The sequence below is a fragment of the Aulostomus chinensis genome, chromosome 2 (assembly GCF_037954235.1).
Source record: "Aulostomus chinensis isolate RoL2024-O1b breed Wild chromosome 2, RoL_Achi_v1.0, whole genome shotgun sequence".
Taxonomy (NCBI): domain Eukaryota; kingdom Metazoa; phylum Chordata; class Actinopteri; order Syngnathiformes; family Aulostomidae; genus Aulostomus; species Aulostomus chinensis.
In genome coordinates, this window is record NC_141321.1 from 29,178,927 (window position 1) to 29,197,259 (window position 18,333).

At 41.6% G+C, this 18,333-nt stretch overlaps 1 protein-coding gene across 7 annotated transcripts in view; it reads left to right on the forward strand.

Moving 5' to 3' along the window:
• chd9 (chromodomain helicase DNA binding protein 9) overlaps positions 1-18,333 on the forward strand; it is an 81,172-nt gene that overhangs the window by 22,140 nt on the left and 40,699 nt on the right. For 6 of the 7 annotated variants that reach the window (XM_086189080.1, XM_086189097.1, XM_086189107.1 and 3 more), the window contains one exon: positions 9,170-9,579. In XM_086189080.1, the coding sequence (XP_086045206.1) occupies positions 9,170-9,579 (410 nt within the window). Of the gene's footprint in view, positions 1-6,665; positions 6,868-9,169; positions 9,580-18,333 lie in introns of those variants that run through there. The other variant, XM_086189127.1, reaches the window with a different exon arrangement.

Below are 18,333 nucleotides of genomic sequence, written 5' to 3' on the forward strand. Positions count from 1 at the left end.
TCAGCCACTGTAGTTTGCAGCATGTGAAATGATTGATATACTCAGAGATGTAGTGCACACATCAGCCAAAGCAGGTTTCATATTGAGTATAATACTACAGCCCTGCAGCAAACCTCCCTTCACTTATAAGAGCAGAGAGCCATTGAACTCTGATCATGGGGCTGTAATTGGTGGTGCTGTCGAACAATACTGGCTTATACTAGTTTTTACACCTTAATGCAGAGCGGTGGAATGGACAATATGTTCAATACACCTCCCACTAAAGCATAGTATATAGTTCAGTAGTACTGGAAACTACAGCCGTCAGAATGACCATTAAAATTCAATCAACTCCTCCATAAGCAGATCCAGTAAAAACTGATTATAATCATCATGAAGGGGATTTATTGCAGGACTGTTGTATTATACTCAATATGAAACCTGTCAGTGAGTTTAATGCTTTTGCTGATTGAGTGCCGCATTCTGTCGTCTCCCCCCCCCCCCCCCCCCCCCAAGGTTTAGGGCTCGGGGGAGGGGGGCTATGACAACGTTCCAGCGCATCACACAGAGCATCTCCTTCCTGGCTGGCTGCTGGTAGGCTGTTAGCCACTCTGTCAGTCACACTGGATGGTACAGCAGGTTGCATGAGAGCCAACATGTTCAACACTGGAGCAGTATAATGATTATTTGAGGGGTGGGCAGGGGCAGGCCAAGTCTTTAGGGGGTGAGCTCAAGTGTTTTTCTGATGTCTTGCCAGGAAAATTAACAGAAAAATGCTTGTATTTCCACTGGACTGAATCTTGATGATGGCAGTTCCCCTCTCCCTCTTGCATTACAACCCTGCCATCTTCTCACAGTCCCCCCCTAGTGTTTGATTCTGTCATGGCCACATGACCAGGTTCAACATGCTGCTCTTGAGGCACTTCTCACAGAACTGGCAGGATTCATAAATCTTCTTAAATTTGGCGCAAGAAATATCTGTTACTGAATTTGACAAATAAAGGATGTCTGTTTTTATAGAGATGTTTCATGGTGAGCTCATAAATTGGGTTTTTGTGGTCACAATTCTACTCACCTCTAGTGATTCTTTTACCTGCACAAATACAGTTTTTTGAATGTGTGGCTGTCAATTTAAATTTGTGATGCATCATCTGAATTTCAAGTCATGGATGCAAAGCAACAGTTATGCAAACTTGCAAATTAAAATAGTGTGGTAATCCCCCCCCCCCCCATCTCCTCAGAGAATGACTTGAGTAGATCACTTATTTCTGAGACAGTTTTTTGACTTACAGGTTGAAATATACAAATGAGGCATTATATAAATAAATATGCATACATTTCCATTACTTTCCAGAACATAAATGTCAACACAATTTTGACCCAGTCAGCCTGATGTGGTATTTTCCTTGTCCTTGTCCTGCACCTGGGAATATGAGCAGTGTTGCTTCTTCCGAGGCCGTCACAGTTTCTATGTTTTGTAATTGGCTCATAATTCTCATATGACTGAAATTAGTTTCCTGGAGGCCACGTGGGGTCATGGCATGCGTCTAAAACAGCAGCATGTGAGCATGAGCTGTTGACATAAACTTGAATGTCATACCATCACATTTTTTCAAGTGTTGGTAGAAACAGGACAGTACTTTATCCCTCTTTCAATTCATTCTCATAAAGCCATGCGTGATACGTCTTTATTATCAGTCAGTCATTTTTACAAAGCCATTGGTATGCATGTTTGTGGGTCGGCGTGAGCGACGTGTGCTTATTGGAAGTGAAGACGAAACAACACTCAAGCAGCACCTACTGGCACAGTATCTGTCAGTTTTCGGTGTGATTATGAGTTCCTGAAAACCACTGTGTGAGTGTGTGCAGGACACTTATGTATAACATTGCAGCTGAAGCGCATACGTTTTGCAGTGTGAGCCTGTTTCTTCGGTGCGGTGATTCTATTAGGCAAAGAAAGGCCGTCTAGTCACAGTAGAGTAGGTCAGACTGCAGTACAATAGTATTAATAATGCTCTTAGACCATCATCAGCTTCTGTACCATAGAAGGCCTCAGCAACTATACCGCTTGACCCCGATCAGGATCATTTAATACACAGTTCTGTATTTAATTGGTGGAGGAGGTAAAGCTGTGCCTCATGTCTCCTTTAATTTATCAACCCTGCGGATACCTCAACACTACAGTCTGGCTGGCCTGTAGCCTCAGGCCTTACTCATGGGGCATAATCATGCCTAGATTTAACAGTGCCGCTGATGTGCTATCAGCAAATCCATAGCTATTAAATGCACTCCTGGTTTGTAAGGGTCATGGTTTTCTTGATAAATGTTGCTGGTAAAGAGTGCTTGTTTGGTTCATTTCAGATTCAGAGTTGTCACGATTTTGTTTCCTGTCAGATCCCAGTTTTAATTCCAAAAACGTTTAAAACTGAACAATGAATAAATCGCATTCATTATTTTAGAGATGCACAATAATATCAACACATGGTTTTTTTTGTTTATTTTATTTTATTTTTTTTGGCCTTTTTGCTCTTATTTTTTGCAGATAAAATTGATGGTCAATGTCAGCTATCGGCTAAAATCTTTTATAAAATGATGGCATATCAGCAAAAGATCTGATGTGGTGAATCACCTTCAACTTTACATCTATTAGAGTAGTTAATTCAACTAACTGGGCGTTGTTTTGGAGAGGTTGTTGCAGTGCTCTGGTTACAAAACCATATGTCTTTATTTGTCCTGTATTTTACCAATAAGATCTCATGATCACTACTCAACAAAACAGAAACCCATGATTTGTGTGTGTTGCACAATCATGCCACAACACGCTGGTGTGTGGTTGATTACATCTCACTCTTTTTTCTTACCAAATGCATCCACACTCGCGGGTATTTTCAACCTTGGTAAACCCACTTAAAAATACAAAACGCTTACCTCCTGTCATTGTGAGTTGACGAGGAGTTCCATATCCATTTAGGGTTTTTTTTTCTCGGTATGTTATGTTCGGTGTCAGCAGTGCTGTCACCGCTCCAGAGAGAAGAGTTGGCTGTTTTCAAAATAGCACTGGAAATTGGTTTTGTGGGCTTTGACAATAGTTTCAGTGAAAGCAGCATGGAGGACAGTGATGGTGAGCCTGTTGTTTCTGTCTTTGAAATTTTGATTCTGAGCTCTGTGTGAAAACTCAGTGATTGAATTTATTGTAATTTGTAAGACAAAAAAAAACCTCTCTGGAGTTTTATCCATGTATATAGTGGAGCCTCGTCTGCTTGTCATATGTCGGTCCAACATCGGTAGCATCGGCATTATCTTGTTCATCTGGGTTTTATGTTCACATAAATGCTGACAGGAGTCAAGCTAATAAATCTCTGTGTCTGCTTCTGGGTCCTTTGACCTGGGGGTGAATGCCGATTACACATTTTCCCATAGCAAACAAAAGCTACATGTTAGCAGATGTCAGCATGGTTTTTGGCCAGTGGGGAAGAGGGACTCTGCTTGAACCTGGGTCTCAGATACTTAATTTCTAACCCACAATGCAAGGATTATTTAACCAAGTACTGTTTACTGCTTTTAAATAATACAAGACCTTTTATCCAAGTCTGTGTGCCACAGGTAATCTTGCTACTGACACTGGGTGAAATTGGATACCAGTTAGCTGTGGATGTCAGCTCTGTGTCTGCGAATATGTGCCTGCTGTAGATGAGTGCTTGCCATCTCGTCATTTTCAGTCAGTGAATTGCTAGCTCTCTCTCTTCTCTCATTTCCCTAATGGTGAGTTAGTGGGGACGCTCGCAGTGGTGAAGGCAAGAAATGAAAGCTGAGGGGAACTAATAGAGGCCCTTTTGATGAGGAAGTAATGGACTGTTCAGAGACAGACACCTGTGGCTCTGTAGCCACCCTACCTCTCTGCTAGTGCACACACACACACAAGCAGATTTTTTTTCCCCCTGCACTTGGTTCCTTTCAGCAGCTCTAATATTCCCCTCCCCTTCCTACACTCTCCTCCTCTTCCTCTCCCCTCCCTCATTTGTCTTTAGAGGAAGCCACTCCCTCTCGTACAGAGCTGCCAGGTTTGTTTGCATATTAACTGTTAAGTTGCCAGGGAGCTGCAGCTTCATGCCATGTGACCGTTGAAGCATGTGTATGTTGTTCACTTGCTTTTCCACCCTGTTTTTCTTTCCTTGCTCTCCTTTCGACTCTCAATCATACTTTTCTATTAAAGAGAGAGTGCTTTATTTTCACAAACAGCCACGTATGGGAGTACTCGTTACCCTTGCCATTTTCCCCTTTTATCCATCAAATAACCTCTTACCTGTTGTATTGATTTGTTTGTGGGATTGTAGATGGCAGTTGTCACTTGATTTGAGTCTCTCCCTATTGTAGACAAGTATGTGCTGCTGCAGAAATGAGATTTGGCATTATTATTATTTTTTTTTTAATTTCAGCTGTCCCTTCGGTCGAGATCCCTCGCTAATTTTAAAAGTGTGACATACAATTGTTAAAACAGTCTTTGTACCATTGATGTTTATATACACAGCGCTGCACCCTGGTGAGCATTATCTGATGATGGATTTGTTTAGCTTGGACAGAACCCTATTCCTCAGTTTCGCATAAGCATGTGGTCTGGTTTTAAGTCCAAACTCCAAGGTCTGGCCTGGCAGGTGAATCTGATGTCCTCTCACACTCACAGAAAACACAGCCATTGCCATTCTCACAGGACAGACATAGTCTTTCCTTGTTGGACGTAGATCATGAAACGTTTCTCGACTTCCACTCACGCTCGCTTGTTGAAAAAGACAGATAATCCACAGTGTTTCAATTTGAGTTTATTTAGCTTATTCGTGAAACATGCAATATAAAGCCATACTGTGTTGAAGCTTACACATGCTAATATTTAATTACTGAAAAATAAACAACAGGGATGCTTAGCTGTATTTGTTTTTAGATGCTGGGTAATGTTTGACTCTGTGCGTTCATAAGTCAAAAGCCTGTAATCAGCTTCACCTGTCATATATTAAAATACATTTTCATTTGTATTTTAAGTGTTTCAAATTGTAAATAGACAATAGCATCCATAATCAGATCTGTTCATTACATTGTAATAAAACCACACAAGTCATATGAGTTCTTGTGTACTGAGTCAGGCCAATGCACCATCTCCAATCTGTCAAAGCTTGACTTCATAAGCACACCCCCTCTAGCCCCCAGCGTGTGGGCAGCAATCCTGGTTGAACTGTGCAGCCCACGTATGCCAATGTTTGCATGTGTGCATGAAAAGAAAACCAGCTTGTTGCCTGGAAAATAAGTGTGCTCAGCTGATTCTCCCCTGTAAATAAAGATTTAAAAGCTGATGGGCTATCTGTTTGTAACTCAGGCCTGACCCAGTACTGCTCTGAACTGTACCTGGCGCCTAGCCAGCCATGTGTCTCATAATTCCCGATACCATGTGCCAGCTGTTGCACATGGCCCCTGCATCATGCTGTCAGGAGTCTCTCGTCAGGCCACAATTGCTTCTGGCGCAATTGCCTTGGGCACATCCCTCCCCACGTGGATTCTTTTTTTCAGGAGTCATAGCATGGTTACCAGGTCTTGACCTCATGGTGCCTCTGTGTTGTATCGCTAAGAGGCAGAAAGCCCGTTCATTCCCGAATGTCTTCAGCCTGATGTGTCATTTGTATCAGGAATAAATTTTTAGCCTTTGGGAGTTTATCTCTTTCTGTTCATCAAGTTTTTCCAATGATGTTTCATATTAAAATCAGCGCATCAGTTTAAAAAAAATGGAAAATCTGCAATGTGGGAGAAATCCAGTACTTTGGGGGTTAAGTTGTGAAAGTTAATGTAATAACTGCTAGCACCATCTGCTGGCCTACTTCCTTACAAAGAGAGAGAGAGAGAGTGCGAGTGAGTGAGTGAGTGAGTGAGCGAGAGAGAAAAAACGAGTCTGGGTTTTAACGACATCTCTAATATTCATGCTGATGCATTTTGCTGCTTTGTGCTTTCATTTTCCGCCGCTCTGCCTGCCAGAGTCTGGAGCTCGCCACAGACGCCCCAGCCAGGGAGAGGGGAGGGCAGCAAGGGAGAACGAGGAAAAAGACAAGTAGGGGGAAAAAGGAGGATAAAACAACCGGCCAAACAAGCAGGCAAGATAACACAAAAGCCTTTTTGTGTACAATAAAAGGAGTAACCTACCTTATCCTGGCTCGTGAAGAAGACAAGGAAAGGCGCAAAAAGGGAAACGGCAAAGCGGAAAGGGCAAGAAAGGACGAGATATAGAAGGGAGAAGCCTGAGAGAGACAGAGAGAGTTCACACGAAAGGCAGCCGGAAAGAGGAATCAATGAGAGGGGAGGAGAGAGGAGGCAGGCGAAGGCAACTCCGACACACACATACAGAGAGAGAGTGAGGGAGACTTGGGTGAGTCCGGACAGCAGCGAAGCAGCAAGCAGCAACAGAATGAGAGCTTCCTGGACTGCCACGCACCTCCTCTACCGCCCACAGCGCTGCTCCCTCATCACCCTGTGAAGAGACAAACGAGGGTGAGAGAGAGGGAGAGAGAGCTCTCATGCGCTCCTCTTGAGCCCTGCCTGCTGGGGGAGGAGGAGACAAACGGCTCCAGCACTCTCACACTGCCTGAGGAGGAGAGCTGACCGGGGAGGAGGAGGGGAGTCCAGCGAGGAGAGAGGGAGGGGAGGGGGGGACACACGGCTCAAGGAAGAGTGAGAGAAAACGACTGTTGAAAGGGAAAGAGTGAGTGTGTTTGTAAGAGAGAGCCTGAACGGGCAACGGAGAGAGAAAAAAACCCGGCGAAAGGGCAAGGCTTTTGTTAGCCGGTTGGAGAGGGGGAGGAAAGAGGAAGAAAAAAAAACACCATGTCTACAGTGAAGAGGCCAAGAGGAAGGGTAAGTGAACTGCTCTGAGAGCCAGGAGGGAGGAGGGACAAGGGGGAGGAGGAGGAGGAGCCGGCAGGAACTGAACAACCTACTCGGCTACTGGCTCATGCTGCACCGCCGCCATCTTGAACTCATTGCTGCTTTTTTTTCACTCCCCTTTCATACTCACTTGCTTTGCTGTATTAGACCTTATCAAGGCACACGAGGTGTTTTCATTTCCCCACCCCCACTTTCTATTCATTTCATGCGCACTTGTCTCATTCCTCTGCTCTTGCCAGCCTGTTCTGTAGTCCCAGTACAGTAAATGTATGGTGTGTGTGTGTGTGTGTGTGTGTGTGTGTGTGTGTGTCCTTCATGAGTTGAGCTGCCTGTCAGTCACCAGAGAGCTCACTAGATGTGGAAATGAAGGGAGTGTGTGAGCGAGTGAAAGCTGGCCCGGCCCAAATGGAGCTTACTCTACCTTTTTTCATGGGCTTTAATGGTCCCCAGCAATTTTTATGCGACTACGCGCTGCTAGAGAGATTGAAATCACTGCAGTGCTGGCAGGCTGTAATTTCAGTTATTTATAGATGTATTACACAGCTGCAGTGCTCTCAGTTTTGGTGCATTTTATCTTTTCTCTTCCCCCCTCTTTCTCTCTCTCTCTCTCTCTCTACTCCTCTCTCTCTCTCTCTACTCCTCTCTCTGATAGATGCCTGTTTTCATATTTTTTTTCTTCCTCCTCTATTGCTGCTTCTCTCATGCGCCCTCATGTTCTTCCACTCCTAAGCATTACTTTCGACCCCTCCCCCTCTTTCTTACCGTTTGCTTGAATGAGAACATTCCAGCATGATCCAGTAATTTTCTTCCTAATAGCCTCGGCAGTGTTGCACACGTGAAAATCATAATGCAGCTTGTGTGTGTGTGTGTGTGTGTGTGTGTGTGTGCGTGCGTGCTTGTGCGTGTACCTTCCCTCCAAATAAATTGGTAGCGAACTACCCCCCCTCCTAACACCACACGCACACACTTTGTTAGTGAGGTTAAAGCTAATTCTCTTTATTTAGCTCGCAGTGTGGAAAAAAAAATGCAAGCAGCCGCGCCTGGGCCATGTTGGCATACGCAACTCATTTTTAGATTAGGTCATCCATTTATGGGTTCCCTCTCTCTCTACGAGGCTCAAGGCCCAACACAAGGCACTTGTGTAGGCATAACCGCAGTCACGCCATCTATTATTCACATATTATCACGTATCAGGCAGGCTGGATTATTTATGTCCGGGAGGCTCAATGTAACATGCTATACTGAGCCAGTGTTTACACTACCTTTTGAATTGCATCTAAAAGAATTACACGTTTATTAAGATCCAAAACTTATCATGTTTCAGGTTCCCTTCCACATGATCTAAATTATGTGGAGAAACACCAGCCTCCCTCGTGCTGAATGTCTGCTAGTAGTGCTACAGCGGAGAGGAGGCTGGGAGTTAAACTGAGCAACGTGCCAAGCAAGACTGCCCCACCCCCCAGTATCTGTGATGGGGACAGCAACAAGCTCTGCTGTCGGAATTTTCACACAGCCTTCGGATAGGATTTTTCTGAATGAGGAATGGATGCGGTACGGTCACTTTGCAGCATCATTGCAGTGCCTGATTTTTATTTCACTAAGTTCCCATTTCATATTTGTGCAGTGGAACGGCAAATCAATCTGCTGGTTCCTTCTTCTTTGATGTAAAAATCTATCTAAGCTTTAAGGCTGTGGTAGACTTTTGTTATTTTAGCAACATACCTTTCTATTTGTGAATGATAATTCCAAGATCACGACTTGTGTGTTCGAAAACAATTCTCCATTTTGACAACTTATTTTATGCATTATTTAGGATACAGTAAATAATAGGTGGTTGAAGAGAATAACCCTTTGAGTGAGACCTGCTTGGTTGCAAAATATATATATATATATATATATATATATATATATTTATTGGTGACAAAAAAGTCCAATGTTAATTCTACATGTTTTTTGCATTACTTGATTTAGTACTAGGACCACAGCCTCTGATGGTATGGCTTTTTTTGAGATGGTAACCTGTAATTGTAAAACCCAGGGTTCATATGGTCATGAAAAACCTGGAAGTCATGGAATGTGAATGTAGCAATTTTCAGGCCTGGAAAAGTTCTTAAAAAATAAATAAGCCCAGAAGGACAATATGATACATTTTTATATTTTGTCTGTTTTTTCATGTGTATACGGAGAATGTACAGTCGTGGAAATTTGTCGATAAAACTGCATATGAAAAACGAATACTAACCTGGATTTTTTCCCCCTATTTTCTCTTAAGCCTCGAAAGAACACTAATGGTCCCGGTAGCCAGGTACGGGTCCTTAGTCCCCCAATGAAGAGCAGCTCATCGTCCTCCTCCTCGTCCTCATCCTCATCATCCTCATCCAGCTCCTCATCGGAGAAGAGGACGTCGCGGAGGATGCATCATCAGATGGATTCAACGTCGCAGGACAAGCAGGAAAAGGCCAATAGGATAATATCAGAGGCTATTGCAAAAGCCCGCCAGCGCGGGGAGAAGAACATCCCCAGGGTTATGAGCCCGGAGAGCTTCCCCAGCTCTTCCTCTCAGTACAAGTCCCACCGAGACCACGAGCATAAAGGAAATGGCAAGGCCAGGAAAAAAGAGAAGGCCTGCAGGAAGGCCTGCATCGTACCTTCCTCTAAGCCAAAGCAGAAGGCCAAGATCGGGTATGTAAACAATTATTGTTGTAAAGCACTGAAATTCAGTTGTTTGTCAAAATAATCCAGTAAGCAGAGATTTGATCCAGTCCTACTCTACCCGAAACAGCATTGCACTGTGGCATTTAATCAGCACAAAGAACAAGTGTCAAATGTCACCGCGGAAGGTAAACTACCCAGTGTGGTACCATAGCATGGCAGATGTGACTCAGAGGCAAGGCTTTCCAGCGCAATTCCATTCACAACCAATTAAATCAGTTGATTATTTCTCATATTATTCGTTTATTTGGAGCTTCACAGTTTACCACTGTGATAATTAAATAGACACGCAATTTACCATTTTATTCTTATCAGTGCTATTGAGAAAAATAAGCAATTCAAATTGAGAGGCCATTACCAGCAAAAGTTGGGCGTGACTGAAAGAATGAAGGCCATTATAATAATTTCAGAGCTATCAAACACAAAATTGTGTCAACAGTTCTAAATGTTTGATGTGGAGTTTCTCTTGCTGGAGGACTGTAACTGAGGCTAATTTTCTTCAAGCACTATCAGTTGATCTGCATCACGTTTGTCCAGTTAATGTGCATAACCTAGGGCAAACTGATAAATGTCACAAAGTACCAGCAGGTCCAGATGTGCATTCATATCAACTCTTACCACTGCACATTTGTTTTTGCACTGATTTTTCAGGGGAAATCAGACAATTAAAATTAAGCCTGATCCCTAAAAAACTGAAGTGGTGTTGGGATTTTTATTTTAACATGGCGATGCACATTTATGTTGGGTTTTCGATAGCTTTCCGTCGTGGAAATGGGCCACAGCTTTTCTAGCAGCTGGTAGGAAGAGAAAGAAGGAACACCAGGAAGTTTGAACTGTCTGCAGAATGAAACGGCATCCTCGATGTGTATGAGATGTGTAAAGCAGTAAACAAAAAAAAAACAGGTAGAGCGCTCTGTTCTGTATTTAGTTTTTGAATCTTTATGTCAGAAAAGCTGCCAGATTGCTTCTGTTACGTATGTGCACACGCCATTATTGTTCGCAAAAGTATTAATCAAAATAATTACGACGAAAAACCAAATATTGTTTAAATAATCTTCATTGTTTTGATAGTGTTAATTTTTTTTTTTTTAAATTGGACACATGACAGCCTTCCAGCTCTCTTTACATTATGAACATATGTATAAAAATGTAGTGCTAATTGTGAAACAGTTTGTGTATGTGGCTATAGAATAGCAGTTGCTGGTACTTTTTTTTAGCAGCATATGTTTCTCTTGCCTGTGGTTACCAAGATAGAAGCTCAAAGTTCAACAGAATTTACAGCATGCCATAACAATAAACCAGCCTCAGTCATCAGCGTAGACATGCAAGCAAACAAAGGCTGCATTTACATTTGAGACGGTGCTGGCTAGTTTATTCTTTGCTGATATATAGATAAGCCACACCCCTCACAGTCGACTGAAATATCAGCTCATGCAGATGTGCGAGCAGCGACGGGGTGTTGGAGGAAAAGAGGAATGTAAAGAGATGGAGTGGGCAGATTGTGTTTAAATATCCAGCATGAAAGGGACTGAGGATGGTCAACTATAATATCCAGCTTCATGCTGGGTTAATTAGTAATCAGATGACCTAATTACAAAGTGGTGGAAAATAGGGGAGATGATGCAGGCATCAGTCATGCTGAGGCAGTGCCTCTATCCTTCCAGCTCTAGTTATGTTTGCCTGCACAAAGTCAGTCAGGCCTCTTAGCTGTTCAGTTAACTAAAGAGTTGTTCATTTGGTGTCATCGCTGAACAAACTCAGTTTTGATCATTTAATTAAAGCTGTGTTTGTTCATGCAATTTAACTTTGAGGCAAAACACTTTGAGATCAGCAAGCTTAATTCTACATTGGTTATTCAGTGCATACCCAGATCTTTTTTTGCTTCTTAATAGGGATACACTGAAATTCACTCTGGTATTTTAAATTACAATTTTTCCTGATGCCCATTCAGATAAAATAATATTGGTAATAATACAAATCTTTCAACCCTTCATCACATTATCTTTGAATGAAAAGAATTTCATTATAAAATAACTTTTAAACTTATTTTTTCCAACCAACAGACAAGCATTGGCCACTGCCATCAGTCAGTTTAATCTAATTTACTGATAAGCTGATGGAGTGCCAGGCCTGAATCAGCTAATCCTGATATCTGGTCGATAAATCAGGGCATCTCTATTTTCCTAAACACGTTGCAGTTGATTATCAACATTTCATTAAATGCATTGTAAGAGCTGTTGGTCCTGAACACCTCCTGACAATTGTTGTACCATTGATAACAATCCCTGTTGTTACAAGGTAATGAGCTGTGTAACCCATTTTTATTCAGTGTAACCAGACTTGGCCTATATTACCAGTACAGGATGTGTGGCCTGAATATGGAGCCTACACTTTCACTCCCCCTTTTGTAGCACTTGTTACATCATGCATTCCAACCATTTTGAAACTAATTCGCTCGGGTCAGATGAAGTATCATAATCGTACATATAATTCTATATAGGCTCAGACCTTTAATCCCCGTTTGAGAGTGGTTTTGTGATTTTAATATTTTAGATTCGCAGTAAAAGACTCATTTTCACAGAGTTCAGGTACACTTCAGGGATTTATAGTTAAAGTGATACTTCACCCAAAAGGTGTATTTTGCCTTTCAAGTACTCACTGATATGTGTCTTGATCTTAAAAGCTTTTCAGTGTCTGGTACACTGCTACCATGGACCTGTGGAAGGGAAGTGGCTCAACTGAAAGCGCCAGCAGGCTGTGCTTGGCGCTACTGTGATATGACCTAAAAACAACGGATACCCGTTCCGGGTCAGCACTCAGTCAAAGTGCAATTGTGACTTGAAAGCTGGACAGTGAAGACATGGATTATACCAGATGATGCACTTTATCTTTTTTAAGTGGATGCTTTTGGTCAATTTTGCTGTTATTTGTAGTTGGTGACCATGGGGCGGCATTAGCTTCAAGCTAATGATGCGCGACTGGCTCTTTCTACATTCTGGAATAACAAAGAAGTGATGCTGAATTTTTTTCTGAATATTTGAAAGGCAAAATACACTTTTTGATTGAAGTATAACTCAAGAATTGGAGTGAAATTTCAAGAAAAATGATAAGTATTTTATTTCCATCGTGCACAGATACAAAGAAATCATTCTCTGCATTGATCCCATCTTCTGCGGAGCAGCAAGCAGCCCCATGCCTGATCTTTCTGCTCATGCTTTTAGTCAAGTGACCGCAGTGTTGCTGCTCTTTATCATGAATCATCTTCACACAGGGCAAAATCGTCCTACGCAATTGAATCTCAATCCTGTCATGCTGGGACTTAAATCTGCAGTGGTGACATATGCGCCAAATCTTCTTACAACATACCACATACTGGTGTAGGTCCCAACCCTCTCCCTTCCAAGAGAGACCACGTTTGGCTGTACAAGTCTGCACAAGTGTGGCGGTGTCATAAAGGGGTGTCTGTCTGTGTGTGTGTAAGTGTGTGTAAGAGAGATATTTCATCTAAGGTGTGAAGATTCACAGCTGGCAAGTGCTCAGGCCAACAGAGTGTTAACCTTTCTACCAATTGGAAAACACACAATAAAAAACAAAAGACAATTATAGTTTTATTTTTGTTCAAAGATCTACTTAATGAAGAAGCATGAGGTCTCTCCCAGCAGCATGGCGTTGACTGCTGATGACCATGTTGGGTAGGGAGCAATAGAGTACTAAAAAAAAAAAAATTAATAATACCCTCTGATAAATCTACAGTGTATTTAAAAAAAAAAAAAACAGTCCAGTTTAATTGAGGCAGGCTTTTTCTGTGCCTTTCTTTCGTGGGAGCTGGAAATGATAAGTCACATGCCCAGTAACATAAGAATGTTTCCATGAAAATGAGCAAGCCTAAAAATAAGAGGGCTGAGCAATATGTCAAAGTTTTATCTACATTACACAATGGTTAGTACAATATCCAGATAGAAGGAGAAGTGCATTATTGACTAAAAGTCAATTGTTTTTTTTATAATACTGTTCTGAATGAAGTATTGTGTTGTTGCAGGGATGTCTGACAATCCAATTTTATTAGAAAAGCATCTTTATTCACTGTGGATCCCTGAAAAAAAAACACACACCTTTTATCATTTAGTGTCACAATAATGATATTTCCTGTGAATACAGTGAACCACAATTTATTATATCGTTCGACCTTATCGCACTTACAGGAGAGCCAGATTTTTGAATTGTTGATAACCATTTTGGCATATTTAAAAAAAAAAAAAATCTGATTAAAGTTGTAGAAGAACAGTGTAGCTGGAGATATTGCATTTACCGTCTTGAAAGATTTTGAGGCGTGTAATTCAGCGTGTCTCTCAAGGTAGGTTACACCTGTTGGTGGACACAATACAGAGGAGATGAATTTCCAGCCCAATGTTGCAGCCATAATAGAACGCAAATTTTTTTTTTTTAATAACAAATATTGCTGTGCTGTATGAAGTCTGAATGTGGCCCACTTCAATCAGAAGGGAACAGTCACTGTTATGAATTTGCAATGACTTTAATAAGACGATCATTTTTTCATGACGGGACCCTCTCAACATCGACATCAGGGCTGACGCATAGCAGCGTTTGGACATCGATGATGTCGTTCTGTCAATGCCATCTGAGGTTGGCTTGAACCTCCAAACTCTATAAGACCTAGTTTGTTAAAGTGTGTGCATGTGTCTACAGTTTCAGTGAGGGGTACATGTTCTTGTGCGAATGTAAGGGGGGCTTTAAGATGGCCCGCATAGATGACGACAGGCAGCTCAGGGGGAAGACGGTTCATACTGGAATTCTGTTCATATACATGCACCACCCAGTGTCTCTCCATAAAATATTAATGCTTCTCAGCAGCGTATGTACTAACCTTCTGCAAAAGTCATTACTTCAGCTTCTGTTCTGTTGAAGATGTGTGCCGGCTTATGTTCAGAAAGCTTGTTTGTGTATTTCCTCTCCTGACTTGGTTGAGAAGAAATAACATAGCTGGAGCCTTGAACATCAAGAGTGCTAGTTATCCCAGATGACAGCTACACGACACGGCCTACTTCCTCACATTTTTCACGGTAAAAATAATCCACTGTCCACACTAGCTGTCCAAACTAGTGGAAAAATTACCTAATCGAGCCAAAACGTACGGTCAGAGTTCATATGATCATGAAAAATCTTGGAAAATTCATGGAATGTGACGAACAAGTGGGTACGTTTTAGAAAAATAAAACCAGAAAAGACCAAGGTAAATCTCTTCTGGTTCATATTGATTGACTACAGTTCATGATTATAGTGTATAAAACCTCATGGTTTGTCATTAATTTTCATTGGATGCACAAGGGTACTTTTTTAATGAATTTTTCACTACATTTAAACTAATGCTTCAGGGAATGTATGGTTCATTGTCATCTTTGCTGCCGCAGCCGGTTACTCTCCCTGTTATCACCTCTGCTGTTGGAATGTAGCTGAATTTGTGATGGAGTTGCTCACATTTATGTTCTTATTTTTCTGTCTTCACACAACAGAATGAGTACAATTTTTTTTAAATTAAAAAAAAAAAGTTTCTCATTAACTAATTCCCGTGCAGCCGGATGCCTCCTAAAACTGCAACACCGCACTGATAAAATGATTATATAATTGCTGCAATGTCTGACACAATCGGCATCGATTCAGGGAAATAACAGATCCTCTTTGTTGTCAGCTATTATGACATTTAAAAACAGCAGATCCATGTGAAGTTGAAAGGGATTTAGGATTGTTTTCTTAACTGTCACACACCTGACCCCCGCTGAGTAGCTGCTGTCATCATCTTGTGCTATTTAATAGGATCCAAATAAATATCTTTCATAATAGGTAAAAATTACAAGTTCAGTTTATGTTGTGTCAAAGTCGAGTCTTCCTGAGAACCAGGTCCCATCTTATTTGTTACTCATCACGTGGAGCATTTGTCGTGATAGGGTTTTCTTGGCTCTTGGTGAGACTGACTGTGTCTAAAAGAAAAGTGAGTCTTCAAAGTATGAAATTGCAGTGAATTGTAATGCTTTATGCGTTGCCAAATAACATTCCCTACCTTTTTCAGTTTAACAAATGAAAGAAATCCATTGGGAGGCAAGGTGTTGTCTGAAACCTGCCACTGTGTACACACTGCATATCACTTTACTTACAAACAGGATGATGTACTCTTGGTGAGGCAAGGGTTACTTTGCAGGCACGGCTTGACAGATCACAGCTCTCAGCAGCCTGGAATTTGCTTTTCTCTGCAGCCTACCTGCTGAAAATAACCTAATATAATTATCAAAACAAAACACTGTGTTGCTCATTCCTTTTTTTTGTCCCCCCCCCCCTATATTTTTTTCCTAATATAAATTTGGTTCCTCAAGCATGCTCAAAGCCGTGAATTCAATGTTTCCTGTGCGCAGGCCTGTTCAAAATATGCTGATACTACAAAGCAGCAGAGTAGCGAGAAAATATCAAACAAAATGGTGCTTGTGAGATCAATTACATGATAGAAAATGGAGGTTTAAGTTGAGCCTTTATGCAGCAGCATATAGCTCTTCATATTTCACTGCTTGCCTGCTAGCCATCTAATCTCTTCTCCCTCACTTTTTCACTCGGAAGAGCTAAAGCTGTTTTTTAATTGAGTGTTTTCCTGGTTAATCCCTTGCAGGGTGCGCATGTGTGCATGTTCACTTTTGTCCTTGTGTGTAACATATAAACATGTTTGTGGACTTGTGTGTGTGTGAGAGAGAGAGAGAGAGAGAGGTGTACTTACATTGATAAAGGAAATCTCTCTGAGATGCTGAAGCACCATATTGTGGTCTTGGCCCGCAAAGCATATCTTGATCGTATTATAGTCAAACCCTCACACATACTCTCCCAGTGGTGTCAAGCCAAGTAGGCCAGGACACCACTTGGGGGACAAGGAATGGAGTTTATTTGGCACAGTAAGAGGATGGAAGCCAAGTTAGTTTTCACCGACAACTAGCCTGTCACTCACAGGGAACAGCTATTGGCAGCCTATCATCAAGGATGACTCTAATGTCAGATCAGGGGCAGCTCTAGCCATATTAGAGATGCAAGATTTAAACCCTGGTGGGAGGATGAATAAATCACCCTCCCGTCCAGATATGAATGCCTTGAAAGCCTTTTTCCACCGGCCCCCCAAAAAAAAAACCTGCTAACTTCTAGCTTTTTCTCCGCAATGGGAAAGGGTTTATCAGCTTTCAGTCCCTGGTCAGGTGTGAACAGAAATCCCAGGTGAATTCAGGCATTTACGGCACACTTCCAGCACCACCCAATGATGCCTTTGATTTCTCTGACTTTTATCATCTTTGCCATATATTCATGTTGTCTGTATTCATTAGAACTTACTTAGAAACCCAGCTGCTGCTTTCTACCGTACCCTTTGTTTACCCTGTTTTTTTCGTTCATAATGAAATATGATCTGAATAAGCAAAAAACAGGTGACTCATCTGCTTGCAGTGCCAGTCACCTTTACCTTTAAAAACCTGTGATCAAGCTCTTCTTATTCAGGATGTTGTGATAATAGACGGTTCTCTTGCTAGAAAAAAGGTATCAGGAAACAGAATTTTAAAGCACATCTGTGTCAAAGGGAATTTTCTACCAACTGTAAGCCATTAATTGTGTGTTTTGAATCATTACATTTGACTGAGGAAGTAGTTGATATAAAGAAGTATAGTAGAATATGAAAATGAAACATTTGTTGTCATGTTCAGAAATGGTAAGCACAGTTTCCCACTCAAATGGCAATCAACACACCAGTGGTCATTTACAGTTTAATCAGTTGTTATTTACTCTTTTAATGATAGGAAAACAATCCCTTCATTGTCTCATTATGTCAGAAGAAAAGTAATTAACCCAAAAGACAACAAAGTTAACCTCCATCATCCAAAAAGATTAAACTCATGGGTGAGTATAAATGCGAGTGCAACTGCAGTTTTAGGTGCAAGGTTTTTTTTATTTAGTAGAAAGAGAAGTCCAACTCTGTTGGGAGTTGGGCTGTTAGGGTGTTGGAGAGGGTAATACTCCAAATATCCTTCAAATGCTCATCCAGGCTCACACAGCCTTGTGCTTTTTGGGTTGGTTTGGTTGACCTGGTGTAGGTTTCTGCATTTTGCTGGAGTCTGAAATGACACTTCACGCAAAGGAGCTGGCTTGAAATAAAATGAAATGAAATGAAACACCCTAGGTTGGTTCAGTATATAGTTCTTTGGTGATATTTGAAATAAAAGAATAAAAAAATACTGCGATGGGAATTTGAGTTGTCTTTTTGTAGTCTCTGGTTGGCTTTGATTTTAAGAGTATCTGTCAGGACAAAATATGTGCACGTCCATCCTCTTTCAGAAGCTTTGATGACATGTTGAACCACAAGAATAACTGCCCATGCAAATGAATTCACCACAGTTCATCACGTCAGGGCTTCCAGACCTCTTCCCCTCAGTAGGAGAGGTTGATTTGAAAATCCCAAGTTTCCCCTGTCATTTGAGATGATGTATGTCAAAGGAAGTGTATGCACTGGTACTACTAAACCCCTGGGTGGCCCTGTGTATCAGGCGCAGCAGGGTGGAACCGGCTGCAATCATCCCTAAGATGTGGTTGTATGTTTGTAGTATACTGTAGTTTTCTTCCTGTTGAGCTCTCACTATGCCATGCTGTCCGTGTGAACTCTATGTGAACCACATTGCAGTACGAAGGCAC